Genomic DNA, 20,900 nt, shown 5'->3' on the forward strand with positions numbered 1-20,900 from the left:
TTGCTACTATTAGTCTGTTAACTGCTACAGCAGACAGGACTAATCACTCTGGAAATAATCATTGAGACAAGTCTCCCTCAGCATTACAGCTTTCCATGACCAGGCTCTTCCTTCAGAAGAAGTCTGGTTGGATTTACCCTCACTCTTGAGATTGTAAAGAGCTTTTAGCTGAGAAGATGAACTTCCTCCTCTTGATATAGAAGGACACACTAAAGGTTTTTTCCTTTCCCATGCACTCACTATTGATTAGATCATCATTAACAAGGAATCAAACTACAAACACATTCTGTATCTTTTATTTCTAGCAGACAATTTACATAAAATTCCCCTTTTAAGTTAGTGATCCATAACTTCCTGCAATATACTATTAACGGAGCAGCTTTGGTAAAGAATGGAATGAAACAACCAATCAAAACGAAAGAGAGACAATCACAGCTGATTTTGAAACCAACACATTTCACCAAGTATGTATTTAAAAGAAAATCTGCCAAGCCATATCTTCTCAGTGCTTCCAAATGATCCAGCTTACTCATCCCTTTTCAGGTGTGTGTGGATGCTGGAGCTGCATGCTGTCAAGCAGTCTGTCATGCTAGATAATGGAGATCCATCTTTACATGATTCGTAGACCTTGGATAGAAGACTCTAAGGTCTTGAGAGAGAAAACATTTATCAGTAACTACTACAGTATCTTGTATTGAACACAGTGAACCCCTACAGCAAAACTAAGTGATAGAACAAAAGAGATAAAACATGAGACAGGTCCAGCCCTCTAACCTGGCCTCAACACTGGTTGGGGCTGGTACATGCTACCAGATTATAAAGCAACCAACAGTTCTCTTGCAAAAATTGTGTACCATAGAACCTCAGAGTTACGAACTGACTGGTCAACCACACACCTCATTCGGAACCAGAAGTACACAATCAGGCAGCACCAGAGACGAAAAAATAAAATACAAAAGCAAATACAGTGCAGTACTGTGTTAAACAAACTACTAAAAAAATATAGGGAACACTTCTGCATCGTAAAGTTTAAAGCCGTATTAAGTCAATGTTCAGTTGTAAACGTTTGAAAGAACAACTGTAACATTTTGTTCAGAGTTACAAACAACCTGCATTTCTGAGGTGTTCGGAACTCTGAGGTTCTACTGTATTCCAGAGCTCAACAGAAGAGTTGGGGATCTACAGAGACACCTGCTGGCCAATGTGCAGCAACACATGCAATCTGGTCTGGAGGAAATTCTGAGAGACTTTGCATACAGAACAGGGCATGCTTAGGCTTTCACAAAGATGGATCCCTAGATCCTAGATATATCCCAATTATGGTTGGGTTTTTTTAAAGCATCAAGTACGGCACCCTGCCATAGGAGTGTCAAGCAGTAGTCTGTGAGGTCTTTTGCTGGAATTTTAAACTATGAATCCTAGTTTGCAGGGTGAATGACCTAGTCTGTTTTGACATCAAGATGAATCTAGTAAAAAGTCAGCCTAGAATCATTTAAACATTTAAATCCATTTAGACTTTTTGTTTGAGCTTCCATGGATTTTGGACCTCACTTTAGACACTTTTTTGCTACTTTAAAAAAAAAGTCAAGAAAGTCTCTGAAGAGCCTGGGTTCTGCCAAGACAGTAAGCTCAGTTCCTAGAGAATGGAGAAAGATAACAGTGGCCCAGATGCACAAAGGTATTTAGGCTCCTGACTTCCACTGATTTCAATGGAAGTTATAAGCCTAAATACCTTTGTAGACCTGTGCCTGAATCCCTTTCCTTGCTCCAGTAATTATTCTGGTCTCCTGAGCCAGCATGGTTGTGGCTTAAAAAAAAAAAAAAAGAGAGAGAGAGAAGGGGATTGGAGGAGGAAGAAGAGGATTAACAAGATTCCTACAAGGATCTGAGTGATCCCATTAAAAAATTAGTCTGGATTGGTACCATCTGCTAAGCAAATACATCTGTGATTATGTCGAGTCTTGGATCTGTCCTCTCTAAAGAGTTCACGAAGAGTCCTAACTATTCAGAGTCTAGATTCCCTAATGCTAACACAATTTACATTAGGGCTGAACCCTAGGTTCCGACGCCCAGAGATTAACAAATCAGATAGTTCACAAGTAAGGCTAAGATTCTGTCACGGTTATTCTTAGTAAAACTCAGGGACAGGTCATGGACTTCTGTGAATGTTTGTTTATTGCCCATGACCTGTCCCTGACTTTTACTAAAAAGAGCTGTGACAAAATGGGGAATGGGGGAGCCAGCACCCACTGCTGCTCCTCAGAGCAGCTGGGAGCTGCAGTGTCCCTGCTGCCTGCAGAGGCTGGAGCTCAAGGACTGGCGGCTGGGAGTTGCAGTGTTCCTGCTGCCTGCGGAGGCTGGAGCTTGAGGACTGGTGGCTGGGAGCTGCGGGGCCCCCAGCTGCTGCTGCTCAGAACTCCAGGTCCCCTGCTGCCTGCAGTGGCTGGGAGCGCCAGGGGCTGCCCTTCACAGATGGCATCTCCCATTGGCAGCTCAGGAGGCCCTCGCCGCAGCTCGGAACTCCAGGGCCTGCAGCGGCTACAAACTCCGGGGCCCCCCACAGTGGCTTAGAGCTCCAGCCCAGCAGCTGGGAGCTGCAGGGGCCTAAGTTGCCTGTAAGTTGCACGGCTGCGCAACAGCCTACTTAGCGCCACGCAGGTGCTCAGGGAACCTGCCCTGGGACCTGCTGGGGCACCCCTCCCTAGCCCAACTCAACGTGTGGCCTGGACCTGTCAGGGCTGGGGTGCCTGGTCCTGCCAGGGCACGAAGCTGGAGCGGCCCGGATTGGCTCCCGGGGGGCACCCCAGGCCCAGCTACAGTCCGAGCTGCCCAGATGCAGGCATGGCTGGGGTGGTCCTCCCCACAGGGGCTGGGGCGCCTATCCTGCAGCCCCAGAGCTCCCATGGTGGGGAGAGGTGCCTCTTCTCTCCCCCTCCCCAAGCCCTCTCTTCCCCCACAACCGCACCTGGGCTGGGTGTGTGTGTGTGTGGAGTCCTCTCTCCCTGCCACAGCCCCAGAGCACCCTCCTGCATTCCAAACCCATCATCCCCAGCCCCATCCCAGAGCCCTCCCTCCCTGCACCTAACCCTCTGCCTCATCCCAGAGCCCACATCCCCAGAGCATACACCCCCTGCACCAGCCCTGAACCCCTCCTCCTTGGCCTCACCCCAGAGCCCGCACCCACAGCCGGAGCCCTCACACCCCTGGACCCCAACCCTCTACCCTAGCCCTGAGCCTCCTCCCACACTCCAAACCTCTTGGCCCCACCCCCACCACATGAATTTTGTTATGTGACACGACAAAATTCTCCACATATGGGTGGGAAAAATTAGAGGGAACACTGGCGACTGGGGGGTGCTGCGGTGGCCCCACAACTGAGATCTCTAGGGCCCTCTGGCTGACAGCTCCAGCCCTGCAGCCCAGGGGCTGAAGCAGAAAATGTCACGGAGGTCTCTGGAAGTCACAGATTCTGTGACTTCTATGATATTATCATAGCCTTACTCATAAGCAAAGTAGTAAATGCATACCTTGAAATCCCAGATGGTCATTGCTCCATCAATGCCAGTGGTGCAGAACTTGCGACAATCTCGCTTGTCTACCTCATAAATAGACACTTGGCTGAAAACAGAGTGACAGCTGTAAGAGAGCTAAGAATATCTGAGAGCCGCAAGTAGTGGAGACATGGCTGAGTAGACTTTAAAGCACTGGATATTACTGGTTTTGTAAGAACTCCAGAAGTTTCAATCCCTATTCTCCCAAAGGAAGAGAGAATGACATGCTTGTAATTTGTATCTTCTACCTGATTTTCATTATGCCACTTGACAAAGAATAAAGCAAGCATCATATTTGGAGGATGCTGGAGAGTCTGCTTGAAACCCCTCCATCTTTCAATAGCTGTGCTATGAAGTAAAGATTTCAAAACACAACCCCATCTCATGCATCTTCAAGGAGTAAGAATGGTGAAGTGGTTCTGTCAATGTAAGAACTTGGGAGGCAGCCTCCAAGGCAGGCAAGGAAGGTCATCCAGCACTATTATAAAAAGCTTATAATTTAAAGAGGCACCAACTTTACTTTAGAAGTGTTAGTGTATCTTGTGCACATGGAGTACTGGGGCAAACCGAGGAACATCTCACATGATTAACTTATATTCTCTCATTCCAGAACAGTAATAAATACTGAAATAAGTTTTTAAATGTGAGGGTGAAAGGAGAATTAGTTTTTCAGGTGAATTCTGCTCACTGGATTTAGTGGCTTTGGTAAGTGTCCCTGGTCCCACTTACAGTATCAAGTCCTAGTTACACAGCATCTGTTCAAGTCTGAATTATGGAACACATTAAATACAACTTTAGCCAGAAGCAAAGGGAGATACACATGTGTAACTATCAATGTTAATGATTATCTTTTATGAAGTTCCAAACAAAACTGGAGCAATTAAATCTCTTTATTCAGGGTCTCAGACAAGGGGTCAGGAAGGAATTCCATGTCTCCCTTTCCAATAGCTAACATCTATGCACAAAATTGCTAAATTGGCTAGGTCCCTGGGGCCAGGAATTCTTGCCTTTCTGTGAAACACCATGAATAAGCAACTGTCAGTGAAAGGGTAAGTTTTCTGATATTGCAAATCAAAGGTTGAAGGATCTCTGATATGTCCTGCAATATGTAACATGCAAGGGAGCTCTCCCTGTCACACGTCCTGAGCATGGTGGCACTCACGTGATGCTGTTCTGATGCAGCGTCTCCAAAGTAGTGTTACGATCCTCTGTAGTGGCTCTCTTGTCCATGTTGCGGAATCGTTCCATGGCAGAAATATTGCGCTGGATGCTCTGCTTTGGAATGTCTAGTTTGGAAACGAAGGTCAGCGAGCCACGGTCATCACAGTTAAAGAGCATTGGGCAGCAATCATGGCCCTGCAACAAGACACCATTAAGGCAAAAAAATTAGCTAATTAGGAGCAGCACCTTTGCTTTTTATACCTCACTCAGCTGCAGAACAGCTCCTGCTGGTGCTTCTGAAGAGGTATTCTGTTACTGACTAACTTCACAGTGTGTGTGTTATCCTCTCACTGAAGCACTACAACATTCTACACGGGGAAAGAAGGGACACTTACAGCTGCCACAACGCTGTTCTCAGAGACAAATGACACGCTCAGGAATGGGAGGTACTCTGTTTTCAGCTGTGAAACCCTAAACACAAGAACAATTGTTAAAGAAAGGCCTCACTGAAACCTCTTATCTTTTGTTTCAACAGAATATGACAGAAGGGCCCATTCTCAGACAGCGCTACTAGTACAAAAGCTAGCATAGCCCAATTACTATAATATGGTGCCTTCAAGTGACCCAAGTAGATTGTGACTTACATGAAAGTAATTATAGCTTAGATTTCACAGAGCATTTGCACTATTTTTATTTTAAATCCTGTGCCATGTCCCCAAGAAATTAAGGAAGAGACAGTAGTCAATGTTTATAAATATCCTACAATATTTTATACTGGGCTGCTGAACAGGCAGTAGAGGGAGACATGAACCAGAAAAGTATTCCTGGCGATATGCTGACCTTATAGAGCATTCCGTACACAAGTGGTGATACACATTTAAAAAGATTCCAGCATTCCAGTAATAATGATATTTACCAATTTGGGCCTTTTCTGCTTGGTAAGACAAAAAGGTAGGTCTCTATAAGGTTACAAAAATAATGTAAAACACTCCAGTACTTGAAGTACTTGGCTGCATCCTTTTAAGACACAATAGCTGGGCATTTATATCAATATTAAATGATCTCATCATTCAAGTTATTACAACAATATCAAGGAAATTAATGAACAGGACAGGATTTCAAAGATGGCCCTAAATCATCTGTATTATTTAATGATCTCTCTAGGTTAAGTATACATTCTGCATTTCTCCCCAGATCTGTGTGTGTCACAAATAAATACAGCTGTGCTCAGAGGGCCCTCTCCTCTCCCCACATCCCTGGAACATCACCTCTCTCCACTCCCAAGAAAAGAGAGATAGGGGGACTACAGGAGAGTAGTGAAATATTTCTACCATAGTTGGAGGATATAATTTAAATCCGTGCAACAGGTAAGATGGTGAAGAGGACAGGTGTGGAATTGAGATTTCATGAAATACAGTTTATTCTCTAGTCCCTAGTTAACACTATCAAATCGGGGACTAGATGTAAAAGAACTGGATATGCTCTCACAAAAGTCTCCTATAGCTATTCCACAGGAGAATGTAGTTTCCTAATAGCAGAACAAAACACACTGTTAGTTTCAAAAACAAAATGGTTCTGTCAAAAACCATTCATTTACTCCAGATTGATTTTATTTATCCAAAATTCCCAAGAGCCAACCTGAACAGACGTCAGAGACACAAGTCTTCTAAACTTTAAATGGATTGCTTGTGCTCCATGGCATAACTGACAGAGCTGGACACAACACTTCTGGAAATACCAAAAAGAAAATACTTACGTCATATTTTTTGAGGCATCAGCAACTGACACAGTACTATCATGGCTAACCCAGGCTAGACGGTTACCACTGGCAGAAAAACTGACGCTGTGCACCCATCCGCCACTTCCAGGACCACCAAACTCTGACATCAGCTGCCCAAAGGGCATTTTTGAGCCCCATGGTGTGCTGGCTGGCTTTTCATCCACTTCCTTAATGTAAGCAGAAAACACTCTGCAAATAAAAAACACACCAAAACGATAATGGAAAGAAAACCAGACACTGTAACTGTATAAAAGCTCACGTTAGAGTCACCAGAACAGACGCTACGTTAATTGTGCCATGCTAAGGCGCCACTTTTTGAGCTTCCTTTGACAGAAGACTTCTGTGTGCTGTGGGAAAACAATCAGCACTCAGCAGTATTATGCATAAAATATACACGGCTGCCTTCTTGCAAATGCAACCTTCTGTCTCTTTCCTTTTTGCCAGAGGCTGGCTATGGAAATGTATAAATTCTCTCTTACATTAAGATTTTTGTTTCTTCCTTTCACAGCACTAACAATCTGACAATCACAGCACTAACAAACTGACAATCAAAGTTCGGAGAGAATCTGAGAAGTGCAATATGTAACAGCTAGCTAACACACATACTTATAAAGATTCCAAATTTCAATCTAGAGAATGGGTAAGAGAGACTGTCACATTTGGACTAACTGCTGGAAGAGTGCAGCAAACATATTAAACCGTCACTATTTTTCTGCATCTCTTTTCCCAGCACTGTTATTTATCAAAATGTGTTAAATAAAAAGTCTCCCCCTATAATCATAGGTTCCTTTTGTGAGATTCAAGGGTGGCACAATATGGCATCCATAACTGATACCATGGAAGTTATTATGATGTCACAGGCATAGGATTAACAGCAGCAGTGTTCTTCTACTTGAACCACACCATAGTACAAATAAAGAAACATTTCAATATAACAATAGCCGTGATCAAACAATCATGCTCAAGGTCAAAAATGAAGGGAATTTTTTTTTTTTTAAGTGAGCTTGTGGTAATATTTTTTCACCTCTGCATGTGTGTGCCATATTGTTCAACATACGCTTTGAAGAACACACACGTCTTCAGTAAAGCCGACAAATACAGAACAGAAAAGAGGCCTTAAGTGCAGCTATGTTAATATGGCTACCAGAGAATTCTAAATTGTAAACATGAGTTCAATCAGCCTTATCAGTTTAAAACAGAAGTTGGCGAAAGGACTGTGTTGTTGTTGGTAGGTTTAAATTTAAGAGCCCTTTACAAGAATCTAGAAGGACAGCTCACTTAATATATGGAAACAGGACATCATATGTTAAAAGCAGCAGAGTCTTTGATACAAGGCAAGAATAAAGCAGTCCCAAGTAGCAAAAAGACTGGGAGGTGACTGATGATTGAAGAAAGCCTTTCATTTGCTGAGATTTCTTTCTGAACCATTCAATTTTAGAACTAAAGCCATCTCTACGCTTGAAAGCCTCCCCATTCAAAGAGCACTAGAATATGGCCTTTATTTCTAGTGACACTGCTCCAGCTACAGTATAAAAAACACCCCTACATAGTTCTCATAGCTATACTCTAAGAGAAAGATAAAGATAAAGTTAAAGGAAGAGGCCCTATGGATTATCAAGGCCAGCCATCTTAAATCCTATTAAATAACTATCAACCAGCAGCACCTCTTTCCCTGGATTTTTATCAGCATGTCTCCTGCTTGCTGAAATGATGTACTGCTAACTACTGATTTTGGCCATTTAATAACTTTTCAGAACCAGTTATTGGTGCAGATGTGATAAAAGCCTAGTCGTCTTTATAACTCTAGTATATAACTGAACATTCGCCTGGAAACAGAATTCCAGAGATCTGTATTCACCTTCAGCAGAGAAAGACAGTTCTCCTAACATTCAGAAATAGGTTATTCGCAGGCAATAAAAGTCTGAGACTGGAAATGTGAACTGAGATGGACACTTCTTCCTCTGATGCACCTACATAAAGACCTGTTCCTCTCTCTGATCAGAGCTGTAACTGGTATTAAATGGCCCATCCTGCAATGCAAACTTTAAATAATAAATGCCTCCTAAATATTTTAATAGAAAGATACACATTTCAGAATGGACCATTTCCAGAGGAATGAAATGCAGGGCAGAACAAGTTTTCTAGCAGGAAGTATATGAAACAATAATACTATTCTTCCATGAATCATTGTTCTGTTCTAAGGAAATCCTGAGAAGTTGATTCAACCTATGTTTGGTAATTTCTTGCCTACTCATATCTTCAATAAGATTTTTCAATAAGGGATGATTAGACACAACAAGGCATTACAAGGTAATCAGTTACAGCTTCTCAGGAGAAGTCGAAAGAAAAACCTTGCATGAGATCCTCTCCAAATAAGAGGTGTAAAAAAAAAATACCAGGACAAAAAAGTTACAAGTACAAGGAAACTGACATTAATATAAAAAACAATTCACATTTAAATAGCACCTTTCATCTCATAGGGTCGCAAAGTGCTTTAATAACATATATGGAAGGAACCTTTCACACACAACTCACATGCAGTCTCTTCTAGAGGGGGGAAAACACTTTACAAAAGTCAACTGTTTAGGGCAGGAAGTGAAGATGTATACCGTACCCAATTTAAACAAACTGGGATTTGGTCAGAACACCCCTCCTCACGTGAAAAGTGCCATGAGATATCAAGTAACCAAAGGCTCTAAACTTCAGATTTACACCTCATTTTAGACTAGGGAATGTGATGTTTGGGCCTAGCATTTATTCTAGTAATCATTTTGAATACACAGACTTTATTTTTAAGCCTGATACTTCCCCTGTAGCAGAAGGAAGGGAAATTCTCACTATTGTGCACAGTAAAAGTGTTTAAAATAATAATAAAAAAGAATATGGTGAAATCACCATGTAGAAAATTACCTATCGGGGCCCAGATCCTGCAAGCTGAGACACATGGATGGACCCGTGCACTGCACCGAATGACTTTAATGGGATGCTGTGCAGGTGGCAGGGATCTATCTGCACTAAGCAGCTGCCAAGTCTTCCAACCTCATGCTAACAATGGCCAAATGCCTGTTTCAGATAAAAGATGGTGCTTGACAGGCTTTGATTTCATATTAGGACCATCAGGTACCTGCACAGCCGATGCAGTATAAGTAAGCAAAAACTGATTTATGAAAGTAACACTGACTTTTCAGGGGATACATATTAAAAATCTAAAGCCCTGTGTACATGTGTAGTGGCACAAATTCAATGGTCTTTCAAGGCTATATATTTTATTTTTCTAAATAAATACATTAGTACGTGACAGGTTGCTATTTTGACAGTGTACATAGGATTAGCACATACTTACTGATTTAAATCAGTAACTCAAGTCAACTTGCAAATGCTTTATTTACTCTCACCTGCATTTGAAGTCACAGGATCCTGCAGCCAGCAAGACATTATTGGGATGCCAGTCCAGACTTAGGACAGTGGAGCGAATGGGCTTTTTAATGTGTTTGCTCACCCACCTAAAATAACAGGATATAAAACTTATTTATTGGGAACCATTTGCTTACCATTAAAGCACCAAATATCCTGCAGTATGTGACTCCAATGCACCAAATCTCAGTGCAAGTGACTGGAAACATACCAACTTTGCAACAGAACTGATGTGTAAAAGGAAGAGGAGACTGAAATACACATGGCCCATTTAATCATCATTACTGTTAAATCTGCCCCTAAATTCTCACCAGACAAGAAATGGTTCCAGACAACATGGAACTCCAGCCCTCTATTACTCCATAGTGACAGTACATTAAAATGCAACACTTGTAATATATACCTGAATTCTATCAGATGTGTGTATTCTCTTTACTTTTCAGATAGCGCTATGTAGGTTTTTGAGACAGACCAGCTGAACTTTTTAGAGAAGAGTTCAACTAATTATTCTCTTTTTGCTCCTTTCTTCTACCTTACTCCATCTAGTCGAGATTTTGTAAATTCATTTAAGAAAATACTGACGACTGCAAAACCTCCAATACAATTCATGAATTTCAAGTGGCTGTGAGCTCTGTCAGCCAGGCATCAACAATTAAAATAAAAAAGCTACTATTCTGAGCAGATACACATTTGGGTCCTATGCCCTTTTGAAATCAATTTTTGGAAACACTTTAAAATACCAAATTGAGCTCATTAACTTGATTTTGATGTAGTAAATTTCCCCTTTTATATGCTCAAGAACAAGAGAACATTGTTGAATCATAATATAGAGTTGAGCAGTATTTTCTTAGTACAACATTGAGTGCATTTTTTTTTTTTTTGCAGGTTTAAAGTGTTTTCTGCATCTTATAACTTTTCTGTTCTTTATATTTTATGGTAAAATTTATGAAAGTTATATAAACTCATATTGCATGGAAATTTTCACAGGTTATTCAGAAGGTTACAATATACAGATCAATTAAATGCCGCATTTAAGTCACGGATAACGGCAATAGCAAAACAAAGTTTTTTCCATCTAAATATTGTGACTTGGGTGCAAGTTCTTAGCCTGTAACTGAGGGAAAAAAACCTCTCTAAACATGGAGGATTATGCAAATAAGGACAAGGTACCATTCAGTCCATGTTTGTAAATCTATCTTAAAATGCAACGTCTTCCAGCCTGCCCAAATGCTGTGGCTTTGGCATAGTACATAAATGCTAATGAAAAGTAGCACGTGACTCACAGATCTTGTAAGAGACATGGAAATGCTAACAGTTATACATTGCTTGATGCTGTCAGATTCAAGTATGGTCACCCACTCCAATTCTGAGTATTAGGTAGACCACTTGTTTCTTTACACACCAAACAGAAGAGATTTATTAAAGTAAGTTCTTTGCTTATGCAATACATTTCTTTTGAATGGTTGTTTCAGACTGTATACGACTAGAAACCCATGAATTTTTTTCTTTTTTATAGTTTCTTTTTTGGGGATTTTCTGGTTATTTTGTTTTACCCATACTAGGGGTTGGACCTGGGGGTGGGTGTTCATTTGCATAGAGAGCCTCCCCCACAATCACCCTGCAGTGGTGGCTCATCACATGGATTCAGTTCCCCTTTCTGCACCAGGCCACAGTGCCATTCACTCAAAATCTAGCCGACACCTTCCCTACACCCCATGATGATGAAGGGTAACTGGGCCAAATCTGAGCAGCGCCATGACCATTTTATTTCATGTTATTTCATATTTGTGAGATATGAGGCTCGATTTCTGAAGCTCTATACAATATTTATGCAAACAACTTCAGAATCTTAGTGAATTAATACTGAGATGGTTTGTGTGTCAACAACAAGTAAACTATTACGCCAAAAAACTATTTGGTAAATGAGCAAAGTCCCAGGCAACGGTTAGTTACAAAAGAAATTCAGGCACTTTTGAAAGAGGTAGAAGTAGTAAAAACACCAAATATTTGAGAAAATCCATTAAACTTGCCAGAAATCAGGTAATGAAGTATGAAAATAAAGGTCTAAATAGACATACAGTAAAACCTCAGAATTACGAACACCAGAATTGCAAACTGACCAGTCAAACACACACCTTATTTGGAACTTGAAGTATGCACTCAGCAGCAAAAACAAATAAAAAAAGCAAATACAGTACAATACTGTGTTAAATGTAAACTACTTAAAAAAAAGGGAAGTTTAAAAAAAGATTTGACAAGGTAAGGAAACTGTTTCTGTGCTTGTTTAATTTAAATTAAGATGGTTAAAAGCAGCATTTTTCTTCTACATAATAAAGTTTCAAAGATGCATTAAACCAATGTTCAGTTGTAAGCTTTACAAAGAACAACCATAATGTTTTGTTCAGAGTTACAAACATTTTAGAGTTACGAACAACTCCATTCGCGAGGTGTTCGTAGCTCTGAGGTTCTACTGTAAGTGTTAGAAATACATTTTCATGGCACTGTCCAAGGATTTAGCTACCTATTAATATTAATGAGAACTGCATGATTAAATCACATGCATAACATGTACCCTTTACAGCTTTGCAACTCTAAGAAAACCTCAATAAAAAAGATAAAACTCAGCAATTAAAGCACATCTATGGTCCATTAACTGCATTTTAAAATACACTATGGAATACGGAAACAAGATAAAGTACTGCCTCATGGATTTGCCTTAATGGAAATCATCAAGTTTAAACTGCTCACCAGTCATTTTCAGACTCAAAGTAGCACACAGATATGAGTCGAGCTCCACTTCCTACGGCAAATTTATTCTCCAAAGGAGACCACTTCACAAAGGTGGCCGCGCGATTAATTCTCAGAATCACTAGAGTTGGCTTCCACACGCCGTCTTTCTGACTCCAGACGTAGGCATTACGGTCTGCACCACAAGTTACAATGCGGTCACTCTTGGGAGCCCAATCAATACCTGCAATTTAGACCTTCTATTAATATCACATTTTCTTTCTTGTGAATCCCTGTTTACTGTACAGCAACTCAGAATGGAGACATCAGCTATTGCCCTTTGCCATGAAGACAGATACCAATGATGTCTTCACCACCATTCAATCAATCACCATTGTAAACCTTTACTACTCCTGACTTCCCTCGCCAAATCCCTCTTACTGATAGATTTTACTGGAACAGACTGTGTAATAAGGAAGACTGCTTTGAAAGCTTGCCCACTTGTAGGAGAATGGCTACCGCCCTCTTCCTCCACCCCTTTTTCTGGATCCCAACTCTGATTTCTGCAAGAGGCTTATTACTTAATAGCTAAACAAGCAGTACTTCCAAAACTTCGCCCAAACCTCAAGCAATGTTGTTTACTTTCCTGCTGCCAAGCTACACAGTCATGGTCTAAAACTTCAGACAGTAATAGTTTTTAGAAATGTTAGAAAGAACAAAGCTATCAGTTTTTAATGTAGGAATACAATATTTGTATCTGTGTCATGCCTACTTAAGCTGTGCCATCAGCCAAAAATAAATCAGTATCAATGCAAAGAAGCAAATGTCAGAAAAAAAATAGCATAAGAAATCCCTTTGACAAGCTTGCCACAACTTTCCATCCTTCCTATGCAATGATGGATGTTTTCAACTGGGAATATTCAGAGCAGAGTTATTTCCTATCTTTTTACTCAGCATCTTTCTTTTTGAGTCAGTCAGCTATCATTAGTCTCCCCCCGCCCCAAAAATATATTTAGACCTTCCTTAACAGCACTACTCTAGTACTAAAAAAAATTCCTCCAGCATGCTGATTAAAAAAAACAGCATGAAAGATACAAAAATAGAATTAAAGTAGAAAAATATGGCAGAATCTGACGCCTAATATTTTTAGATGCAATGTTTATTCTACAATTCATTTCTGGCCTACTATAAAAACAGGTTTCTTAATGTTAAAATACTGCAAGTGTCAAGACTTTGGTAAGCTTTAAATGCTGCAAAGCACCCAGCATTCTCAAGTGGCAGTGGTATGCAACATCGACTTCTTTAATGAACACCTAAATGTTGCTAGTGGCAACAGATGCAACTAAAATGCTGAGCAACACCTTTGGGAATGCAAAGTCTTTTGTTCATTCAACGATTAGGTCAGCATGAAAGAGTGCAAACTGCTGTGTGCTTGCCAATGAGGTGCAGGAAAGTCTGGTGAAGTTCCCACAAAACCCTGTAGTACAAGGGTGGGCTGACATCAGCACACAATACTGGTGGACAGGGCAAATGCTAATTTTAACTAGTTTCCGAAGTAACTTTGTTTAAAAGGCTGATGCGGGACAATCTCATTTTCTAGACAATATCTGGGTGACTCGTGTTTTGGCAATCTTACCATTTCTATATTTTAATTTTGGATCCTGGACATTATGTCAACTAAGCTTCTGTGTTAAAGCCAGGGACCCGTGAATTCCAAGAATTCACAGAAGTGGAACTTACCCCAGAATTGTGCATCAGTATCTAAGCTTTAGTTAACAAAGGTTTCTAGCCATTATGATTGCAAAGAAGGTATTAAAATATAAAATGAGTAAAACCAATGCAGTGGTATGTCTTCCTGAATCTGCAGACAGCCTGAAACAATAACTCTCAGATGTGAACAGTACCATTTATCTCCAATGAGTGTTAACTCTGAAACCAAAACATGGTAAACTAAAAGTGAGCACTGTAAACCTCTACCACATCTCCCTGGATGCCAAAATCCTCAACTTCCTGCTATCCAGCCACCAAAACCCACAACGTCTAGTTTTCCCTCACTGAAAACTTTAATATAAAACTGAATTGTCAATACAGAAGTATGAGACAGTACAAACTGTAAATGCAAACAAAAATTAAAATAAACTGGATTTAATATTTAAATAATACTGTATTGTTATATTAATTTTATAATTAAAACCCCAACTTTTAAAATTAAACTCAGCTGCTGCAGAATTTCTATTCTGGCACAAAACCCAAGACCTTGCTGTAGAAATGAGCTCTAACTTTCCCCAGAATACAAAGGACCTTTGGTAAAACTGTTTTGCATTATCTTCCTTTTCATGTTTTACCCTGTAAAACAAAGGTCTGAAGACCCTGTTCCATCACCAGGGTTTATAACGGCAACCCACTGCTCTTTACACAAAGACACACTGTATTACAAGCATATCAAAGAGAAAGGAAGAGATTAACTAATGCCAACCTGTTTAAACATAAAGTGCTTGTTTAATCCCAAGAAAATATATCTATAGATATCAAAAGCCACATACCAGTATAGCAGAGTCATACATACTTGCTGAAATTTGCTTACTAAAACTAGCAATAAAGATGGAATGCAAAGCATGACCAGAGAAAAATCACGACAAATTTGGCTTATTTGAAAAGTTGAAAAAAATATTCTTGCTATCTCATTAAAGATTTTTTTTTAAAAGTCACAGGAACAGGATACTACTACTTTTTACCGCCTTGAACTTTAGTATGGTAGCTACTCAATGAAAGTGTTTGGAAATCAATGCTTTGCTTCCCCACATTTGCTTTATGTGGTCCAGAAAAATGCTGCAAAGCTCCCATGAAGTGAGAGTGCCAACCTACAAAAAGACTGGATCATCTATCCATCACTTCCAGATTTCTTACCGTTTGTCAGACTACTTCTTAAAAGCAGGTTCAATCACTTTCTATAACTATGTTATCAGATTCACTTACCTGTAATGTGTCCATTGTGTTCCTTCAGCTCATGAGCTTTTACCCACTGGTTCCCACTCTTCTTATAGATGTGAACTTCATGGTTATTAGGGCTAATGGCAATCTCTGGCAAAGGGAATTAATCCATTAGTATGTGAGATTATTTTTTATAGGGCTTTGGAGCGGAGCAGCTCCGGAGCAGTGGAGCTGCAGATTTTTGCCTGGAGCTGAAGTGGAGCCAGAGCACAGCTCCAAAGTCCTGATTTCTTATGACAAAAGCTTTAGAACAGAATCTCTTTCCAAATCAAGTCTGTATTTTTCAGTTTCAAAATGTGAACACAGGTGGATACAATCTCATTGAGAATGCAAAGTCTGGACTAAAAAGAGATTTATTCCCAAAGTCCAGAATGCATTGTAGTGCATTTCTTATCTGGAGAAGCTGTGAAGAACTTTAGAATTATATGATGTTTAGTATTCAACAGTCTCCAAAGAAGAAAATAGATTCTGAAGGTTATAATCCAAAATGGGTCGAGAGAAACTAGAGTACAAAAAAAGGCTGGATTTGGGGCCTGGAAAAGAGGTTTAAGAGTGAAGGTAACAGGAAGTCGTGGAAGTGATGCCATCCACTTAAATCTCTAGTTTTTGCTTTTGGGCACCACAGATAAACATTTCTAAGACTCTAATTTCCCATATACCCAATGTCCTAGTACGGAATTTTGAAGACTATCACTGTTGCAGCATGTTTTGTAGTTTTTAGGGGAGCGCTCAGTGAGGCACACTAGATATCTGATATTGTCTGTAATTGTTGCTGTACTGGATTGTTTTCTCCTTTTCAAAGTTCTGGGTCATCTTTCTATAAGTATATGGTTCTGTAGCATGTACAAAATACCAAAGGGGAAAAGATAGCTAATATGGTACTTACGAGTACGATCTCTGTTCCAGGCATGGCAGGTGATTGGTTCTAATAAAAACTGATGTAGAGACATTCTGAATAAAGGATATTTTTAGTGTTTTAAACAGTGAAAAAGCTGAAAGGAATAAGAGTTGAAAATCAACATTTTAAGTTAGATAATTACATAAAGCTATAGTCTTAGACATTACTTACTAGGGCTGCTTGAGTCAAATACTACAGCTTATTTACACATCATCATAACTAGTTCAACAAGAGTATAGATGCCTATAAAGGTTAGCTTTGCTGTCTCAGGAATTTACAAAGCATCCATTCATCATGGTATGCAGACTTATTTTGACTTCTCATTCTTAATACAGCTAGTTGCAAATTATCATTTCTTAGTGTTTCTTCACACGTGAAAGTGAGACAGGCTTTCCCTGACTTATGAAAAGTCTTCTAACAAACCTAAATAATTCTACAGCGTTATAGAATGGTGTTTTTTTTTTTTTTAAAAAAGCTCTATTTAGATAGATATTTCAATAAACGGATCAAAGTCCAATGCAATATCAAGGCTCAATGGCAGCATTAAGACGATTTCAGGAATATTTTTTTTTAAAAAGTTGAATGTGTCATTTTAATATTAACACACACGTTCCACTGAAACTTACAGTGTACTGACACATTTGTTATGTGATAAAATTATTCACTTCATTAATCCCAAAAAGAAATGAGTTCTAATTAGCTATAAATTTTTGGATTACAGATTTTTTTCATGAAAACTGAACATTAAAATGACAGCGTAAAATATTCTAATTTGTAAATATACAATTTATTTAAAAAAAAGCTTCGTATTCCATAATTTGTAACTGCATTAAAACAGATGCCACTGGATTCTGCAACCAAAGTTGTATTAGTGATTAACCACATAACTGTATAATACAGGACAATCTGAGACTTTATACACTCCACATGCACAGCTGTCAAAAGTATAAAGACACTGCAGCATAAATGGGTGGAAGATAACACTGCAGCAGTTTAAAAGCACCTGTAGTCATCAAACTACATACAGCTCAGCACATATAATTTGTATGCCAATTCCCACACATATTCCTACTAAATTTCATATCCAAGGATCAATTTATAATAGTCCAGGAGAAAGCTTTTTTCCTACATGCATGTAAAAGGGTAAAAAAAAAACAACCCACAGTGATGTCATTCTAAAACACTCACACCCATTATAATCTGAAATTACAACATACCCAAGTATGGCCATGTTAGCAGAGGGTGGAGATTGCAAGACAAGGTAGGAATTCAGATGCAAACAGGAAATGAACAGAACCCAACAGAAACTCAGGAGTGAATGGAAGATGAGCAACTCCTTACTGAATTTAGCAAACGGAGTCACAGTAGTTTAACAAATGATACAGCATTCCAACACCACAAATAAGTTTTTAAAAAAGTCTCCAAAAACAAGAACTGCCTCCATGTTGTTACGTTACACTTAGAGAAACAAATACAATTATATATCAGTGTACTTCTCCTGAAAGTGCATTTTGAGAAAAACAGTATTTAAAATTTTAACTAAGGTCAAGGTGATATAATTTTCAACTGACACCTCATTGCTTGTTCTTCTAACACCCATATTTTGGTAAATCAAAGGAAACTATTATTGGAGAGGTTTTATCCAGTCCTACCAAAGTGTTATGTCAACATTGTTTCCTTCATTAAAAGGGATTTGAGTTATCTGTGACCTGGGACAGCCATGATCTGAGATTCCATTTGTTAATCTAAGCAAAACATTTGCAACTTCTTATCATCTTCTTCTTGGTTTAGTGCACGCCAACAGTCAGTGGCAGTAAATTTCCATATACAGGAAAAATTGAAGAGCTGGTTCACCAACAAGGATGGCTCAGCCCTTTCTACTCTCTTTCAGAAATAAAATGTAGAAAATTTTCTAAAACCAAAAAGAGCATAGTTATTTCTAACACAATCCTGCTACTTTCCCACACATGCGCTACATGTTGGGGACATATTCCTTTCTTTATAACATCTAGTTCACAGATATTACTTCTAAGCTTCAGACTGAACAGCAAGCTCATATCAAAAATAGATGCTCGTACATGAAAACAGCTCTAGTTCACCTTAGCAAGATTCCCCCATAACCAGTATTAACCTAAAATGCCCATTCAGTGAATCTAGATAGAAGGTATCATCAATTCTTTCCAAATGACTGGGTTTCTCTAGTGCAATAATCGTATTCATAAGACGGACATTAGAACTCCCTTCACCTGTATAAAGTGACGGTATTCTGTTTTGGAGGACCAGTTAAGCACTACAGAGCAATGCTGCAGACAGATATGCTCAAAAATGAATACCTCTCACCCACACATTTGATAACTACACTATCCTTTTCCTAACCTTCCTTTCTAAGAGAGTCAAAAGAAAAACTCAATACTTTTTTTGTCATACTCTTCCTAATCACCAAACAGCTCATTGCAGGACAAATACACTAATCCATACTTTAGTGAAGTCAACCCTTTGATATTACTGACAGGTATTTAGTGCAGTTTTCAACCACCAATATCTTCAACCCTCCCTGTCAGCCCAATCTGAGAATCCCTCACAGTAAATATATTACCCTAGTTAACCTTTTAATCTAGGTACTTGGCCTAATGTATCTAATTAATTTACAACTGCAGAGTAATAATCCTTGCTTTCCAGAACCAAGACGGGAATTTTATCTTTTTGTACAGTATCAGCTTCCTTTTTCAGGGGTGGTGGGGAGGGGAGTTAGATAATGGGGTGAGGAAAGGTCATTCCCTAACCAAGACAAGTTAAATATGTTACAGGGCTATCCCCCACAAACACATTGCAGGAATACTCCCTCCAAATCCAGATATAGTGCTAAAAAGAGAGGGTTTTTTTGCACCCATCGATCTCCTCATATAAATCATCTACAACATCTGGAAGGGAAGAGTCTGCAGTTCACTGCCTCCTGCGACAGCCACCCCCTCCAAATGGGTCAGGACTGCTCTCTCACGGGGCTAACTCCTTGCAGCCAGGGCTGCTGGCCCAGGATGCAGTCAGTATTATAAACAGATGCGGTTTCCGAGGGGTTGTGCCCCTGACCCAGGCTGTCACTACCAGGGCACGGGGTTCGCCCTAGACATTGGAGGGCGGGCTGGCAGGAGGGGCTCTGAGCAAGCTGGGCTCTGGCGGGACGCCGCCTCCCGCTGCTCTCGGCACAGGTGCCCGGAGCTCTGGAACCCCTCGCCCCAGACGTGCGGGGAGGGGACGGGAGGGCTAGCCCCGCACGCCACGGGGAAGGAGGGACCAGCCCCAGGCGGGGATGGCGCGGGAACAGGTCCGTGCCCTGCCGCACCCAGCGGGGGTGAGGGGCTGCTCTCAACCTCCCCCCCCAGGTCTGAGGAAGAGCCGGACACCCCCCCTCCGCCGCAGGGAGAATGGTGGAGGGGTCCCCCCCACGGCGTGAGGGAAGGGGGCGGGGCCCAGGTACCCCCCACCCGCTGAAGGGAGGGGCCCAGGAAGGGCCGAGCCCCCCTGAGGGGGGCAATGAAGGGCCCGGGGTCCCCAGGCGGACGCGGGATGAGCCTGGCCGCGGACCCGCCACTTACCTGGGGGGGAGGGGAGGAGGCAGCGGAGCGGGACTCGCGGACTCTGGTCAGTCAACGCGACTCCGCTCCAGGCGGCGGGAGAGGGAGCGGCCGGCGGGGCCCGGCACTGACAAGCGACCCAGGAAACAGCTTCGGAGTCTGCGCATGGGCCGGGAGCCGCTCCTCTCACTGCGCCTGCGCACAGAATCGGGGCAGGGTGAGGTTCCTGCTCCTCCGCCTACGCACGGGCCCGGGAGCCGCTCCTCTCATTGCGCCTGCGCATAGTTCTGAAGCGTGGTGAGGCGAGAGCTTACACAACGGCGGGGGTGGGGAAAGGAGGCGAGAGGATGGAGCATGCGCACTGTCGCCAGCCTGACGGAGAGCTGTACATGCGCAGTGTTCGCCTGGAGGGGAAAGTTACACATGCGCACTGTGGTTGGTTAGTGGTTCTGTGCAGGGGTAGTCACTGAAGTGCTGGGAGCTGTGGTTTGTGGTGGTGCTTGTCAGTTAAGCAGGATCTGCCTGGTCCAGCAGTTGGCTGGGAATTCTGATCTCCTTTGTCAAATGCTTTGAGCTCTACTGATGAAAAAAGCTAGAGAGTAATGTTATAAATCAAACTGGAATGTCATAGTTACCACTATTGCACAGGTGGGGAAACTTGGGCACAAAGAGGTGAAGGGACTTGCCCAAGTTCATCTAGCAGGCCAGTGGCAGAGGAAGAGTAGAACTCAGCTCGCCAGAGTTCCTGTCTAGTACTCTGTCCTCTAGGTAACGGCACCATAATTATAAAAGGCAGCACTTGTAAA

At 41.2% G+C, this 20,900-nt stretch overlaps 1 protein-coding gene across 1 annotated transcript; it reads right to left on the minus strand.

Annotated features, from left to right (window-relative positions):
* Positions 1 to 280: 280 nt before the first annotated feature.
* On the minus strand, positions 281 to 20,346 carry ARPC1A (actin related protein 2/3 complex subunit 1A). The gene is made up of 10 exons (XM_032782972.2): positions 20,116 to 20,346; positions 16,511 to 16,616; positions 15,610 to 15,714; positions 12,655 to 12,877; positions 9,888 to 9,995; positions 6,469 to 6,681; positions 5,108 to 5,183; positions 4,714 to 4,907; positions 3,528 to 3,618; positions 281 to 649 (listed from the first exon to the last, which is right to left on the minus strand). Exons 2-10 carry the CDS (start codon positions 16,572 to 16,574, stop codon positions 611 to 613), a joined length of 1,113 nt encoding a protein of 370 aa, XP_032638863.1. The 5' UTR covers positions 16,575 to 16,616; positions 20,116 to 20,346; the 3' UTR covers positions 281 to 610.
* Positions 20,347 to 20,900: the final 554 nt, after the last annotated feature.

Source organism: Chelonoidis abingdonii, chromosome 9 (genome assembly GCF_003597395.2).
Source record: "Chelonoidis abingdonii isolate Lonesome George chromosome 9, CheloAbing_2.0, whole genome shotgun sequence".
In the NCBI taxonomy this organism is placed as follows: Eukaryota; Metazoa; Chordata; order Testudines; family Testudinidae; genus Chelonoidis; species Chelonoidis abingdonii.